Below are 13210 nucleotides of genomic sequence, written 5' to 3' on the forward strand. Positions count from 1 at the left end.
ATTTAAATTCTAGGGTGTGGCACTGGTATAGTTATGTTTGTATTTGTATTTTCAAAATAAAAGTTTAAAATTATAATACAGATTTAGGCTACATTTTCATCAGGAGCAGTAACATTGTATTCTCCAGTGAGGCTCCGGAGCTGAAGCATCCTACACCTCAAGCATCCTATGGTTTACTGATGAGCTGAACAGGCGCAACAGGACTTGTTGCTGAGAACTGTGGAGCAGCAGAAGGGCGTGCAGCTGCTGTCAGGTGGGCAGGGCTCCTCCCGGTGTGCACCGCTGGATATATAAAGCACAGCTGCCGCACATCAGTCAGAACACTGTCCCTGACAGCATCTCTCGGATCAGATCAGTCAGTCAGTCAGACCCCGGTCCCCTGCTGTCAGCTGACAGCAGCTCTCAGATCAGTTTAGATCTGATCAGGTGGAACCCTGTCTGTCCCTGACATCAGCTCTCAGATCAGTTTAGATCTAATCAGGTGGAACGCTATCTGTCCTTGACAGCAGCTCTCAGATCAGTCATGCTCCGTCCTGTCAGCAGACTCCAGCTGCTCGCGCTCCTTGCGCTCCTGCTGCTGCTGAGCACGCGCAGCTCAGCTGTTCACAACGCCGCCACAGAGTCCGGACACACTGAGCCAGCCCAGGACGAGCCGGCGGAGGAGGACACGAACCGGCCGAGGCACGGCGGGAGGCGGCTGGGGGACGCTGTGCGGAACGGTGAGTCCGCATGCGCAGTTACAGCACTTTAACATTTGTCTAAGTGTAGCCTATGGTTTGTCTTGCTCAGTAAAGCTTGACGCATAGGCTATTGTTTCAAAGTGAGTGAGTCGATGCATATTGGGACTTAGGAAGAAAGAAAGAAAGAAAGAAAGAAAGAAAGAAAGAAAGAAAGAAAGAAAGAAAGAAAGAAAGAAAGAAGTTAGGAAGAACAAGAGAATAAGGGACAAAAACGCAAGAAAGAAAAGAATAAATGGATTTTGCAATGTAGGCCTAAGTCAAATACCAGCTGCTATCTACCCATCCATTCATTGTGTAACTTGTGTCACAATATTAAACCAGCTCTGTATATTGTTCATAATCAAACTTGAAACTGTTGTATATACCACAAAACAAACATGAAATGAAAAGGCTACTGGTGCACCAGAGGGATCGCTGTCCACACAGACATGTAGTGCTTATTAGTGGTGTGCGATATCCTACTGCAACATTTGGTATTGATCGATACCAAGTAAATACAGGGCGTGTTGTTGCTGTTGTTGTTGTTGTTGTTGTGTGTGTGTGTGTGTGTGTGTGTGTGTGTGTGTGTGTGTGTGTGTGTGTGTCCTGCTCATAGACAGTAAAATAAATGGACAAAGTGACGCCGTTGTTTTCTACAACTTCGAGACCAGTGATGTATATTAGAAGCACTTTTCCGGTGATGGAGCGTTACTGCGCAGCCTCCAACTGAGCTTGAAGACGTAGATGTGACGTGAGCAACCTGTCTGAAAGTTGGAAGTCTTCTGGTAGCTGTGCCAAGAGAAATCTCAACCATTCCCAATCTTGCAGAGACGGAGAGCGTAGGTATATGTAAGGAGATAACATAGACACAGGCTAATTATTGCTAACTAAAATGCTAGTTAACATTAGTAATTAAACTTAAACAGCTAATGTAAGTCGAAACTGCCTGAGAGCTTCTCCTGTACTATACGGTAATTCCTCTACTATGCGACAGTAAGTCGCGTGGTTATGACAAAATCGTTAGCCTATTTTTACAAAAAACGTGAGATACAAGGTAATGGAGCCTTTTATACATTGTCGTGTTTCTTTAGAAATAAACAATGGACAAATAGAGTCTTTAAACACTTCAGATGTAAAGTTATTCGCTGTCAAAGTGACGTCAAAATGAATGGCAGTCAATGGGATGGCTTGATAGCAACAAAATGGCGCCATAGGAGCTACGCTTTGTGGTCGCGCGCTTACCCCTTTGGTGCTGCTGGCCGCTGCTTGCTTGTTTGCCTGGCGCCGCTGAGTCACGTGACGGTACAACATCAATCACAAGAGGGGGGAGGAGGAACAAAGTGGTCAGTGTATCTTTTGGTCATTCGATTTTCCTTGCATAAATGGGTATTAAAAAAACAAAAAACGAGTGGTTGTTTGATTTTTGTTGTATAATACAAAATTTGAAATTGAAATAAAAGATGTTTTTTTCCTTCTCATGGTCAAAAGGTAGTAAAAGAAATTTAAAATATGCTTTGATTTTCATTTTTCTATTTCATATAACAAAAAATAAAATCACTAGAAAACACAAACGAAAAAAGGCCTGTTTTTTCATATTCTGGTACCTGATGTAATTTCCAAGGCAACAGTGCCGATGTACCAGTATTGCTTTCAGCCCAGGCTAAAATAATTTTGGAAACCTATACTCTGATAATGCTTGGGGGGACTTTTATTTCATAAAGTCACATTTATGTATTACCCTCTCCCTGCCTTCCTCTGACTCTCTGTCTCTACCCGCCGCCATAGACTGTTAATATTAATGGACAGAGCATGTGTGACGTCACCCATTGGTTTTTGGAGATCTGCTATGAGTCGTCGAGTTTTCCGTTACGGGCGCAGCCATCCTGGTTGCGGATGTGACGATTTTAGACGAGAGGGAAGAGTGAGGGAGGAGCTGCTTACACGTTACGTTACACACTTTCTCTGGCAATCACATCATAGCCACGCCCTAAAACACCCCCTGCTTTATCACAGATTTTAAAATCAACGAAACCATAATTCAAAAAACGAACATTATTCTGTGTTGCAGAAGACTTAAAACTAACGATTGAGACCATAAACTCATTATGAAAATGTTTACTGAGGTAATAAATCAAGTGAGAAGTGGATCACTTTCTCATAGACTTCTACAGAAACCAACCTCCTTTTGCCATGAACTACTACAACTACTATTTCTAGTTATAGTTCCATTATCTTTATTGTGACTATAATTGCCACTGTTCATCACAGCCCCAACTGGATCCCTACAGAGATAGACCTTTAAAACCTCTTTAAGACCTTTCTGTTTAACTAGAAACAAGTCGCTAGCGCTAAATCTCCATTTAATTTTAGTGTGTATAGAGCCAACATATTTTCACATGTAAATCTGTAAACTCTGTGTTTATTTCAACCAAAACTACTGTTGTGATGGTTGGAAAAGTGGAAAGACGAGCCAAAACGGCTTTTCATAGTTTTATTTTGTTTCTGTCGACTTTGAATGAAGTGTCTTTTACGATGCTAAAATTACTGTTTATTTACATGGAGTCTGGTGGGTTTAGCAAACGCAATTTCGCGGATGTTTTTATGTATAAAAAAAGGATCTTACTCTTTAACAGAAAGGTCGGCCTCCTTAGAAATCCTTTCCATAATGTTGTCAGACACTTGTCACTTGACTCATGTTAATCTGAGCCTGTCAGCAGCAAAACAAACACTTTTGTGAAGGTAAATACAAGCTGCACAATTGCCCTATTAACTAACATTGTAGATTGTTTCGCCGCTGCTGACTGCAGCGATCTCACTTAATACTGGACCAATGACAAAGATTGTTGTTCCCATCAGTCACACACAATACATAGGAAAATAGGGTCCAGGTTGAAAAAAACGGTACTTACTCTTTAAGGACCTGTCTAATCCGTTGTGCCAACGGTTCATTGATAATCTTGAATAGAAGTGGACTTATTGGGCAGCCTTGTCTTGTGGATCTCTCAAAACGAAAGCAATCAGTGAGCTCTTTATTCATTTTCTCAATTTTAACCAATGGCCCATCTCTAACGCCTTATGATTGTTTGATTAAACCCAAAATTCTCCATGAAATTGAATAGGAATTTACATCTAACTGAATCAAAAGCCCTTTCAGCATCTAGGCTTATCAGCATAGCCTGTATTTTGTTTTGATTAATATGTCTAATGTTTTGTAAAGTTATTATAATGTTATCAGGACTTTGACGTGACCAGACAAATCCTGTTTGGTCCATATAAACCCATTGAACTCGTAAAATACGGACATTTGGACAGTAGCTGTCAGAAGCGACGCAAAAAGCGCTCTTCAGCGTGTTTGTAGAACGCACCAGGGAGAGCAGCAGCTACACGGGGTTTTAAGATGACGTAGCACTAAGAGCGACTATGGTAGCGAGTAGTATGAAAAGCCGAAAATCCGCGTAGGGAGGTTGGTTGGAGTGGTGGACAAGTCAAACAACACAGGACTTTCACAAAGGAGACTGGGGATCGTGTCCCGCGTGTCCCGTTTCCTAAACCCAACTGTCCCGTTCTTCTTTTCCTAAACCCAACTGTCCCGTTCTTCTTTTCCTAAACCCAACTGTCCCGTTCTTCTTTTCCTAAACCCAACCGTCCGTTCTTCTTTTCCTAAACCCAACCGTCCCATTCTTCCCATGTGTCATGGAAACGTAAGCCCACTCACAACCTTTTCCTTAACCTAACTGCGTCAAAAGTGACGCCAATAGTCCCGACCAAGTGCGTTTAGGTAAAGCATGTTTAGATATGACGCGTCAGTAACAACGCCAAAGGCACCTGACCAAGCATCCGTATTTTATGCAATGGGAGTGATAATCTGTTGTCCATATTGATATTTCAGGTCGATTTTTACCAAGTCTTTTGGCAATGATTAAAGGAAAATAAAATGTAATTCAGGTTTAGCATGCTAATTGATCAGTAGCTTGCACACTCTAATTTATCTTTCTGTCCCTTAGGTATAACTGAAATGTTCCCTTCTTTCCATGCGGCTGGAGTTTCCCCCTCTGTCAGGACCCAGTTGAATGTTTTTTTAGGTGTCAGGGCTTCTTTGAGACTTTTGGTTTTGGACTTTTATTTTGTCTTCTGTAAGTAGGGGTGGGAATCACTAGAGGCCTCACGATACGATATCATCACGATACTTATGTCACGATACCGTATTATTGTGATTTTAAACATATTGCAATATTCTGCGATATATTGCAATTTTTTCCCAATTTCAAATGATGTCCCCAAAAGGAAACTTTGTCAACAATAAACAGTTTTATCTAAAAAGATACATTTCTCAGTTTGTTCATCTCACTTCAATTTTATTGCTGCAAAATGGGATTGTCAAGCAGACAAACTGACCAACACATATAATAATATATAATAAAAGAGCAATACCTGGCGTCTGTGTATCGATACAGTATTGCCACGGAAAATATTGCGATACTATGCTGTATCGATTTTTTCCCCACCACTATCTATTATAGTACCACTATCTAATATCTGTAAGGGTTGGCAAATAGTATAGAGTAGTGTCTCCATTTTCTGGTCATTGTCGACTTGGGGTTTTGAATATACTTTTTCATAATATTCCTTTAAGCAATCTTTAATGTCCTTTATTTGGTGGTGGGTGTCCTTAGTTTTGGGGGCATTTATCTTATATATATCGCGTTATCTGCCTGTTGTTTCTAAAGTTTATTTCTACTTTAATCTTGGGATCCATTGACTTCTTATGTTCCAACTTGGTTTTTCAAGATCTATTGTTCCAGTATGACACTTTTTGCACTCTGCTGCTATCCGTTCCAAATAATAAAAAGTAATCAATTCTTAAGTATGTTGAATGTGGAGATGGAGAGAAGGTATAGTCTTTATCTGATGGATCAGCCCTATTTCTGATATTACTGAGTTTATTTTCTTGTTATTTTTTGTGGATGGGATTTTTTCATTCCTGGTGAGTCAAGATGAGGGTTCAGAGTGGTGTTGACGTCACCCTGTTACAATCCTATCCAGCATTTGTATATAGACATCTGACCCTGAGTGAATGTAGAGGGAACACATTTTCACACTTTTCCCTCTATCAGTATGAATCTGCCTTCCCTTTCCTTACTAGTAGATGTGTTCGTACGTTACTCTTTCGGAGATCAGTATAACTACCCCTCTAGTATGTTTTGTGAAAAGGAAAAATATACTTAAATCCTTGTTTTTTTAAGTTTTCGTGTTCTATCCCCATCATGTGAGTTTCTTGCAGAAATGCAATGTCTATGTTCTCTCTTTTTATTAGAATTGTATGTGTTTGATTGGGCAGAGATTTTACAGAGAAATTACATTAACCATGTGGTGCCTATACTCAAGGTTTTAGTTTTGATTGCCATATTACATATTCTATCGGGTACTATGTTTTTTTTAAGGTATTCCCTTCCTCAGGTGCAGATAACTTACATTAACTTACATATAACTTACAAAAAACAGATCTCCACCACTTTTGAAAAAAGTAACACACATTCAAGAACATTGGAACAAGAACAGAAACTTATAACTTAATACAGGGACCATCGTCCCTCTAAAGTCCCTGTTATGGGTTGGAGGGAAATAACCCCCCCAATGATTGACCTGCATGTACATTTCATATCATCTAGATTAACATAAGCCTGAAACTTAGGATGCTAGTTTAGAATTTTCTTTTGACCAATTGTCAACCCTCGTTAACCGATCATTAACCGTTATTCGCAAGCAGTCCCAGTTCACCCATCAGGGAAGCTCGGACATAATTTCCGTTTCCTACGTCTGCGGACAGCTGTGGACATGTACCGGTTGTCCAGCCATTATCTTGCGTGCATTGTTGTGGTCACATTCCCACTTTCCCAGAATGTACCTGCTTGCACGTCCGCATGACCGGAACATGTCTGCAGCTGTCCACGGATGCTGAAGGTAGCCTATGTCTGAGTGTGTCTCTACCACATCCATCTGCTAGGTTGTCACCTGTGTGTCTGCCTGGCGTACTCTGTGTGTAGGATGGCCAGAAAAAAGACCTTAAAAAGTTAAGAGAGTTTATTTGGGAAGTTAGGATGCTTGTGTAACACTATTCCTATCTTAACTTAAAGTAGGAGCATTGACTTAGGAACTGTTCATCCGCAATGGGTTTTTTCCATCATCAGGTCTTGAAGGACAAATCCGGCGCAAAATGAACCTACACATATATGTTTTCATGCTTATCGAATGTGACCAGTTTCATCGCAAACCGCTAATTAGCTTATAAAGCTAGTTGTCAGGGCACGGGTACAGGGACCCTCATTATTCTACCGTGGAAGTATGGTGCTATTTTGAGCCGTGTTAGTGTTATAGAAATAGCGATTCCTTTTTACTTTACCCGTGCCCCGACTACTAGCTTCATAAGCTAATTAGCGGTTTGCGCTAAAACTGGTCACATTCGATTAGCATGAAAACATATCCCAGAGAACGGTTGACTCGGTACACATGTTATTAATCCCTAACTTCATTTTGCGCCGGATTTGTCCTTTAACCCATAATTTCAATGGTTACCAAACAGTTCAGATAGGATCTGTAAGTTGCAGTAAGACGTTTCTGTAATACGGCCTGTGAACAGGAGGAGCATTCATATATCTAACTGAGTTTTCATGTCTCAGGCACAGAGCAGAGCCAGGTGGGCTGCAGGGAGCTGAGGTCCACCAAGTACATCTCCGACGGCCAGTGCACCAGCGTCAACCCCATCAAGGAGCTGGTGTGTGCTGGGGAGTGTCTGCCGTCCCACCTGCTGCCTAACTGGATTGGGGCTTACACTGGGAGGCACTGGAGCCGCCGCGACTCCCAGGAGTGGCGCTGCGTCATTGACCGGACCAGGAGCCAGCGGATCCAGCTGCAGTGCCAGGATGGCAGCTCCAGGACCTACAAGATCACGGTGGTGACCTCCTGCAAGTGCAAGCGCTACTCCAGACAGCAGAATGACTCAGGACACAAGGACACATCTGTCCACAGTGGGAAAGAGAGGAAACATCAGAGGAAGGCTGCACTGCCTGAGGAGACGGCCGCAAGGCAGTCTGACAACTAACAAATATTTAAGAGCCAAGCCAGATAGAGGTCAAAGTCAGTAGTGTATGGTTTGTCTCTAAACGTAGATTATTGTAACATAGAAAACTGTTTTAGTTCAGATTAGTCTGTGGCCCAAAACACAGTTTAATAGGAAGAAACAGATATTTGCTTTCTTTCAGACTCGTGTGTGTGTGTGTGTGTGTGTGTGTGTGTGTGTGTGTGTGTGTGTGTGTGTGTGTATAAGGTACCAACCTGGAGTCAGGATATGGTTAGCCTAGCTTAGCATATAATCTGCAGGGGGAAACAGCTTGCCCAGCTCTGTCCAAAGTTTAAAAATACACGTACCAACACCTCGAAAGCTCACTGACTAACATGTTATATCTTATTTGTTTATTCTGAACACAAAAGTAAACATGACAATATGGTTTTAGAGGGAGTTATGTGCTCATGGTTCATTTGGTGCTCTACCTCGCATAAACTACTCGCTCTTGCATTTGTTCTGAATCTGCCCCTTTGAGAGACTAATACTGTGGGCATCCAACATGGCAGGCAGTGTTAGTGAGTCTTCTGCTGCCACTAAAGGTGATGTAGTCCTGTGCAACAGGGCAGCTAGTTCATGTGAAATAATCAAAAACAATAATCAATTACATAGTTAAAGGCTCAACAGATGTTGGATTGAAGACATGTAAAACATAATGTTGCCATAATTAATAAAAGTTCCAAATGTGAAGTTAGACTTATACAATAGCAGTCTGTAGTGTGAATGTAATGTACAATATGTGCAGGGTAAAGTTGTATGGGTTTTTCAGAGTGAATAGTATGTAATTTATTTTTGTACCAGAACAATTGAAGTTCTTTTTTTATATTATTGTTGTTGAAATAAATAAAAAATAATCATGAATGAAAAAGGAAATTGTTTACAGGGCTGTGTTTGTGACATAATGCTGCAGGCGGACAGGAACTCCAACAGAGGCATTAGTCAGAGATGAAACAGAGGCCAGACTTTGTTTAATTGTGAAGGGGATCCCTTTCCCTCGGGGCGCCTGGGGCTTGTTCCAGCTACTGCAGGATGTTAACACGCGTTATTGTTCCATGTCTCCGTTGATGTTTTTTCTCTCTGAAAGCTGTGGGCTGAGGGACGAAGTGAATAGAATCACCTGCTCTGGATGACAACAGGATGTTTAACTTGTCTTACCTGCAGAGGGAAAAGAATTGGTGTGCCTTTGTGGATAGTATCCTGTGGTTAGAGACCAAGGTGAAGTGTAGGAATGTTAAGGGGATACACCCCAGGTGAATAGGAAAAAAAACATGACTAATAGATAGATGAAACTTCCCCAGTTCATTACTGACATTAAGTCAAATTTCTTTTGTATTAAAAGTTTTTAGAATTTTTATAAATCAGATATATATGAACAAACCCCTCTGTAAAAACCTTAAGAATATAGATAGGAATACAACTGGAAAGTTTGGTGTATGTACTGCTAAAGTGGAGATTTCTGGCTCAGAGTATGAGAAAAAAAACATTTTGAGAAAACGGCCTTTAAAGATTTGTATTGTAATAATTCAGAGTTTTTTACTGACACAATATCTCATCAAATCATTAGCAACAACAATACAAAACACCTAAAGCACATCAAAACTTATAACACAGCATTTATGACCTTCAACTGAACAGAACCCCAGTAAAAAACTGTGTAAACACAGAAACGGTCCTAACCTAGATACTGTCTACAGCCTAATTGTCCATGCCGGCTTCATATGTAGGTCCCTCATCCAGTTCCTGCTGATGCCTTTTCACCTTTTTAGCTGTGCTCAGACTCTTGCGCCTATATTTTGCACGGCAGTTGTGACGGCCTCAGCTTTCGAGATCCTGAGCATATCAGTTTCTCTCATTGAACTGACCATCACAACTGTGCTCTGAAGCCATAACTTCTCCATAACAGAAAGCATGGCAGAGGCACCTTCATTGAAGGTGGAGATGGCCATACTTGCTGCTGCTTCAAACTTACTTTTCCCACAAAGACTGTTTTTCGGACACCGCGTCCATACAACAGAATTGCTTCACCTTCTAGTTCCCAGTTTGTATACGGTTAGAAGATGGCTGTGTCTCATGTGACCTTGTTATTTGTACACGCTGTGACTATACAAATCACAACATGTAAATAGGAAAATGTTGCCGTTATTTTGTCACTTATTGGGAGCAGTAGGCTAGATGGAGCCGGTTACCTCCAGGATCTGTGCTAAGCTAGGCTAGCGGTGGGGGCGTCAGACAGAGTTACGACACGGCACGGAGATGAGAATGGTATGTATGGACTTATCTAACTCTGGGGGATACGGTGAATAAGACAAAGTCCCAATAAGTCGGCATGTTCCTTTAAATGACCAATTAAAAAAAATGCTGCTATGGACAGAAGCACCTTGACATTGGTAGGGACATGTATCTGAATCTACGCTATGGCTTTAACAGAGCCAGACAGGGCCAATATGTCACAGTATGCAGTGAGAAGTATGCATAGCTCCCTGTGTCAGATGTTGGTCAGATAGATCAGATCCCTGAACAAGGTGCTGGGACAATGTGGGAAAAAAAGGAGTGATAATGTGTTAAAGCAAGGAAGTGAACTGTTTGACCCTGGTCCCTCCAACATGAGAGCAATCTCTGACGCTTGCTTCAGGGCCATCAAACATCCCTACCAGCTATAATTACATGTCTATTGATGCAGCCTTAAGCAGAGGCTTACTGTACAGTACTTAATCTGAACTGACTCCACATCCTGCCAAACCCTGGAGTCTTACATTCATTCATTCATTTTTCATTCTTTGAATACAACAAACACAAAGTTCTCCCTGCAGAGTTCACACATATCTGAATAGAGGATTAGAGCACAGTCAGTGATACTGCTGGATTTCTTACAAGTCACAAGTGCTTGTCTGGAAGCCTTGTAGTCTAGACCAGAACATATTGTACCACTGCTGGCTTACAGCCACACTACATCCTATAAAGTCTCTCTACAAGTACTAATCTTCCTCTTTCCTATAGTATGAATACATGTTTGCTTTTGTATATATCAAAGAGAGGGTGGGAGCCACATCAAAAGCTGCAGAAATGCATCATCTGCAATCATACACAGTAAAAAAAGACCAAAATAGAATCGTTCAAAGGTCCATTTTGTTGAGTGTCCTGAGGCTGAAGCTGTGAAAGGTGCCTTCTGCTGAATGTCTGTCGACATGTGTGTTCTGCAGTCAATAGCCTCAACAATCAAAGAGAGATTCAGACACACCTGTTTGTCATGAAGGCAGGAAGTTAGTGAAGGAAAACCTTGAGCAGACAATGACTCTGTGGTTCACAGGGATCACATGTCTCTTCTCTCTACTAGATCCAATTATAATGATGTTAATGAAAACAAAGTGGAATAAATAGCATCTTTTCTACCAGTTTGGTTGACTGTTTTTGTATTTGTTGTTCTTTGCACAGAAACGTTACAGTCATTACAGATATTGTTTTCGGGGCAACTTATTTTCTTCTTTTTCTTTATTTGGAATGAGTTGCAATGAATTAATCTGAATCTTCATCAACTGTCCGTGACTACTACATTAGTGGTCCAGCCTCTCCTGTGCTGCTCAAATTAACATCAGGGTCAACCTGTTGGTCAATACACTCAGTGTGTTTTTTTTATTTGAATGTTTCCTAAAACCAGAAAATGTACCAAACACACCACCACATCAAGTCTGAGCACAGCCTGAGATTTTTTTTCCAGATAAGTAACTGTGAACTAATCGTAAATGCACATCAAGCATATTTCAACCAGATAACTCATAGCAACAATGTAGATAGGACCGAGCACAGATCCCTGTGGCACGTCATAACTGATCTTCTTGTGGTCTGATGAACAGTTGTTGTGTAAAACAAAGCGAGATCTGTCAGATTAGTATGATCTAAACCAGGACAGAGCAGTGTCGGTGAGACCAATGTTACCTCTTTAAGCAATGTAATAAAATGTGGTGCTCAATCATAAGGAAGCTTTGCTGAGGTCTAGGAGCACCATTATTGAAACTGAGCCAGTCTGAAGCAATTTCATTGACCACTTTTGTCAGAGCAGTTTCTGTGCTGTGGAACATTGTGAGTGAAGAGCTTAATACAGGTTATTGGATAAGAGCTAATCTATACATCTATAATCTATAAAGTGCTGAACCACTGCTTTCTCAAAAAGTTTTGAAAAGAATGTCAGATTTGTGATTGCTCTGTAGTTGATGGGAGTGGCCTGATGACCCGTTTTTTTTTTTTTTTTTTTATCTTGTGTAGCATTAAGGGACTACAACGAATAGAATGACAATTAATGAACCTTGGACCTTGAAAAGTGATATAACTCATTACAGTATACTAAAAGAAACAAACAGTGGGCAGGCTTATAAATACTGGTTTTGAGTCTGGTTTTGTGCACTACTCTCCCACAATGCAATGTGCTAAAGAAATGGACGAGCTAATCAAACATTTGTAGATTGTCTTGAAACAGTTAACACCTCAACAAATAATTTGTAAGGAACAAGTAAGGAACCACCTGATAATTTATGAGTCTTCGCAGCCAGGTACCTTAAAAACAATATTATTGATACAGTACAATACAATACAATATGATACAATACAATACAATATGATACAATACAATACAACACAAATGCACTTTTAGAGGAGGGATACAAATACAAATACAGTGGTAATGCATTGCACAATGAAAAGCTTTACAATGTGATAAATAGATACGGTGCAGAGAGGACATAAGGCAAATATATAGATATGATTGTACATAAATATTTTTTAGTGCAGCACTGTAGCGTTCCTTTGAGCAGCGGGGTTGAATGAGTTTATGGCTGAAGGTGCTCTTGAGTTTGTCAAGTGTTTTGTGTCATGGTTCATAATCGTCCGCGGTTTTACCTGCATTCTGTCTCTGACCACCTCCTCCACAGAGGCAAGCTACGTGCCAACTACAGACTCAGCCTTTTTAATGAGTTTGTTCAGTCTGTTGGCATCCCTTGCTTTGATGCCGGCACCCCAACACACCACAGCAAAGAAGACGGTGCTTGCAACAACTGACTGATAGAACATCGGGAGCATCCTGTTACTTACATTGTCTTTGCCGCATTCAACTGTAGGTGATTCTCCCCATTTCAGCTCACAAAGCGGTCAACCACATCCCTATACTGCTCCTCCCGTCCACTCTCCACACACCCAACAATGACTGTGTCATTCAAGCATTTCTGCAGATGGCATGTTTCAGTGCAGTGCTTGAAGTCTGCAGTGTAGGTGGTGAAAAGGAAGGGGGATAGCAGGATTATATAGAAGATAATTATGATTACTTGAGAACAGACTTTAAATACTTTGTTAATGAATTATTAATATGCGTCCTTGGACAAGA

The 13210-nt window shown here is 41.0% G+C and overlaps 1 protein-coding gene across 1 annotated transcript; it reads left to right on the forward strand.

Annotated features, from left to right (window-relative positions):
• Positions 1-523: 523 nt before the first annotated feature.
• Positions 524-7818, forward strand: LOC144529415 (sclerostin domain-containing protein 1-like). The gene is made up of 2 exons (XM_078268492.1): positions 524-719; positions 7397-7818. The coding sequence occupies exons 1-2, from the start codon at positions 524-526 to the stop codon at positions 7816-7818; spliced, it is 618 nt and encodes a 205-aa protein (XP_078124618.1).
• The last annotated feature ends 5392 nt before the right edge of the window (positions 7819-13210 follow it).

Source organism: Sander vitreus, chromosome 14, assembly GCF_031162955.1.
Source record: "Sander vitreus isolate 19-12246 chromosome 14, sanVit1, whole genome shotgun sequence".
Taxonomy (NCBI): Eukaryota; Metazoa; Chordata; class Actinopteri; order Perciformes; family Percidae; genus Sander; species Sander vitreus.